General features: G+C 49.1%; 2 protein-coding genes; both read left to right on the plus strand.

The window, feature by feature from the left end:
• GSTUM_00000665001 (uncharacterized protein) overlaps positions 1-841 on the plus strand; it is a 1,256-nt gene extending 415 nt beyond the window's left edge. Inside the window, exons 2-4 of the mRNA XM_002838006.2 lie at positions 26-101; positions 157-245; positions 310-841. Coding sequence (XP_002838052.1) covers positions 26-101; positions 157-245; positions 310-547 — 403 coding nt within the window. The 3' untranslated portion in view covers positions 548-841.
• An 18-nt stretch (positions 842-859) lies between these two features.
• On the plus strand, positions 860-1,094 carry GSTUM_00000666001 (uncharacterized protein; the record flags this gene model as incomplete). XM_002838007.2 has 1 exon in its annotated part: positions 860-1,094. The coding sequence occupies one exon, from the start codon at positions 860-862 to the stop codon at positions 1,025-1,027; it is 168 nt and encodes a 55-aa protein (XP_002838053.1). The 3' UTR covers positions 1,028-1,094.
• Positions 1,095-3,075: the final 1,981 nt, after the last annotated feature.

Consider the following 3,075-nt stretch of genomic DNA (forward strand, 5'->3'; position numbering starts at 1 on the left):
TTTGTAATGGTAAGCGCGCCCCGAGTCACCAAAATTATTGCGTCTACTGCCCGTTGCCCACTACCATTGTGGAGAATAACAAGACCTACACTGTCACCAAGGTATAAATTTTGATGGACAATTGGATTTGAGCCATTGCTAACGATTCAATTCGAGGCCACCACTTTGACCATCACCAACTGCCCTTGCACCCGCACCAAGGTCTACACCACCATCCTCCCGACCACCATCTGCCCCGGAAAGTGGTGAGTAGCAATCATTCCCCAATTGACATGACACTATTTGGCCATGATATTAACGGCTCTGCAGCAGCTCTGTCCCTGTCGGAACCGGACCTACTCACTATGCTCCCACTGCCAGCTATACCCCCCCTGTCTATCCTAATGGCACCATCCCAACCTCTAAGCCTTCCGCACCTGGCAACTCCACAAAGCCAGCACCAACCAGCGCACCGACCGCTCCGCCATTCACCGGCTCCGCCAACAAGGCTACTGTTGCCGGCGCCGCTTTGGCTGGTCTCATTGGAGCTGTCGCTTATATCTTGTAAATGCAATAACATTTACGCTAGCAATGTTCACGCGGTTTTAACGAACGGCATGACAATTGCTTGCGGATTTGGAAAATGGTGGGGGAAAGCATTTACACGAACCGACGGCATTTAATGGGTGTTTTATCTGGGTTTATCTTCATTTTTTCCTGGTCTCTTATACTTGGGGAATTCGCAATGAGCATGTAGACTTTCTTCCGGAGGTTTTTTATTTTTAGTTGATGTGGTGTGTGTATAATGGCAAGGGTCCTATTCCAAATCTTAATCGAAGTCGGCTCGACAATTTTCTCCGTCTTTTACGCTTTTCTTGTTATGTTTTATCTATTTCTTCCTTCGGAGTACAGCGGGATCCTACCTGTTCTAGTTTTTATTTTTATTTTTCATTCCTCTGGTCTTCAGGCACGGAAACGGGCAACGCACTTGATGAACCAAAGAGCGATGACCGGTGCGTGTGCCATTTTTTCCCATACGATTTATTAATTTTAACTTTTTCTCTTTTTCCTTTCCATAGTTAATGTAAAGGAAGAATATCCGCTATTTCCTCAGATCTGTCCTAGCTGTAGTCGCTGGCCCCCTTTCCATCCTTGTAATACAAATGGTGTCAGGGACCACTTGCTATTCTATGATGAGTGATCGGTGTGATACGGAAATCCCGTTTTATTTGAGCGAGATTGGATACTTTACCTTACTGTCATACCCCTTGTCTAGGACATTGATAGTCTAGATGCCTCAATATCTCATGGGTCTCTGGATTCCGAACCTATAGTAGGGGAATTTTAATTTGCATTATTTCACAGAGGTCTGGCCCGGGGCTGGCGATAGATTTGGAAAGGTGGATGAGGGCTGGTGGTTGTTGGAACACGGCGGAATGGAATGGATGCGGGTGTCATACCTTGTCACGGGGTGTCACTCGGGTGGGTGTCCGGATTCGGGTTGCTGGTGGGTGGATTGTTGCGGTAAGGTACTCGAGTACGGTACAGTGCACTATAGCACAATTGTAGGGGGGTGAGAGTGGCAGGCGGTTACGATATTGATTGATTGGAATCTCTTTCGTTCTTCTTTATTTTTACATCTATTAGGGGGGCCTTTGAGGCTCTTTACAAATAGTGCCCTGTCCTGGTTCTGTTGTGTCTGACTTTGCAAATCTGAGCATTCTGCATCGATTGTGTTCCGCTGTGTATGTCACGCGGTGGTCTTGGCTCACTCGCCGCAAGTTAACTATCGCAGCAACACGGCAGGAGGGAACCTGCAGGCATGATGATACCCTTTGCAGTGAACTTATCCACCACCCACGACTCCATTGAAGTTCTGTATCCCCCCGCTCACAATCAGTATGATAGATAGATAACGTACCTGTATTTAACTTTACTTCAGTAGCATGATGACTGACCCGCATCCCGACCCGAACACCAAGCTTTAACCATCCGTACTATCCCGCCACAGATCGGTCGATCGAATCAGGATAACCACCAACAGGGTAGACAGCCGGATCCCAAAGGATTGTGGATGAGCCCTCCGATTACTCACTCTACACAACGTTGCACGGGGTGCTTATCGTGGCTGCCTATTATCAGGCTTTTTTGGTGGTGTGGATTGAATTGCGGTCCTTTTGTGATGGTGCTTAGTGAATTTTAGGGGGGGGGGAGAATGGGCTGTTCAAGTTCTTCGCATCCAATGTGTAGTACTGTGTAGTGCATATCCCACCCCTATAGCACCCCACGACAAGGCGATCTAATCCTGAGCGATCTCTAAAATAAATCCTGGAAACGAGACCCGCATTGCGCTTCCTTCGCCGACGGACCCCGGGAGTGTGTTGGAAATTCACGACAACTTTTCCGGGTGTCTTCGGAATTTTCAGGGAGCGCTTGTGATGCTGCTGGTATCCTATGATACCTACATATCATACATACATACCGGGGGGCACGGGGCTTTCGAAACTTGCGGACGGATGATGTGGAGTAAGGTTTGGTTCAGGTGTAACTTGGGTTATGTCAATCTCCTGGGGGCTTTTCCTCTTTTCCCTTTCCTTGTGTGTAGCAAGTGGCAGGGCTCCCGCTAGGCTGGCTTGTCGGTGAGGGGTATGGTACCGTGATGGCGAACATTTGGTTCTGTTGTCTGCTGGGTTGGGTGGGCATGGTGTGTCACTCGGTTTTGGATATCCATATGTTCACCGGGTAGGAGGGGTTCCTACTCGGGTATGGACATGGGTGACCGGGACAACCGGGGGTTCTGGAGGCCTGACCGTTCTGGCCCCACAGGAAACAGGAGAATGGGCTTGGTATCATATGGAGATTGCTCAAACAAGCAGAAAAGCTTTGACACCTGTAATCCATCCCCAGCTGTCCGACTGCACGCGTCCGTACCGGGGTGTCTAATGATAAAGAAAAAACAGGGGTGGGGGGGGGGGACACTGGGTTCAAGCCAGTCTCCTGGGGCGATTCCGGGGCTACTCATAGATACAAGCACAAGGAGATAAGTCACATCGTATCACGGGAATACCGGAGACGACGGACTAAAAGAAGCACCTG

The sequence above is a fragment of the Tuber melanosporum genome, assembly GCF_000151645.1.
Source record: "Tuber melanosporum whole genome shotgun sequence assembly, scaffold_211, strain Mel28".
Classification (NCBI taxonomy): Eukaryota; Fungi; Ascomycota; class Pezizomycetes; order Pezizales; family Tuberaceae; genus Tuber; species Tuber melanosporum.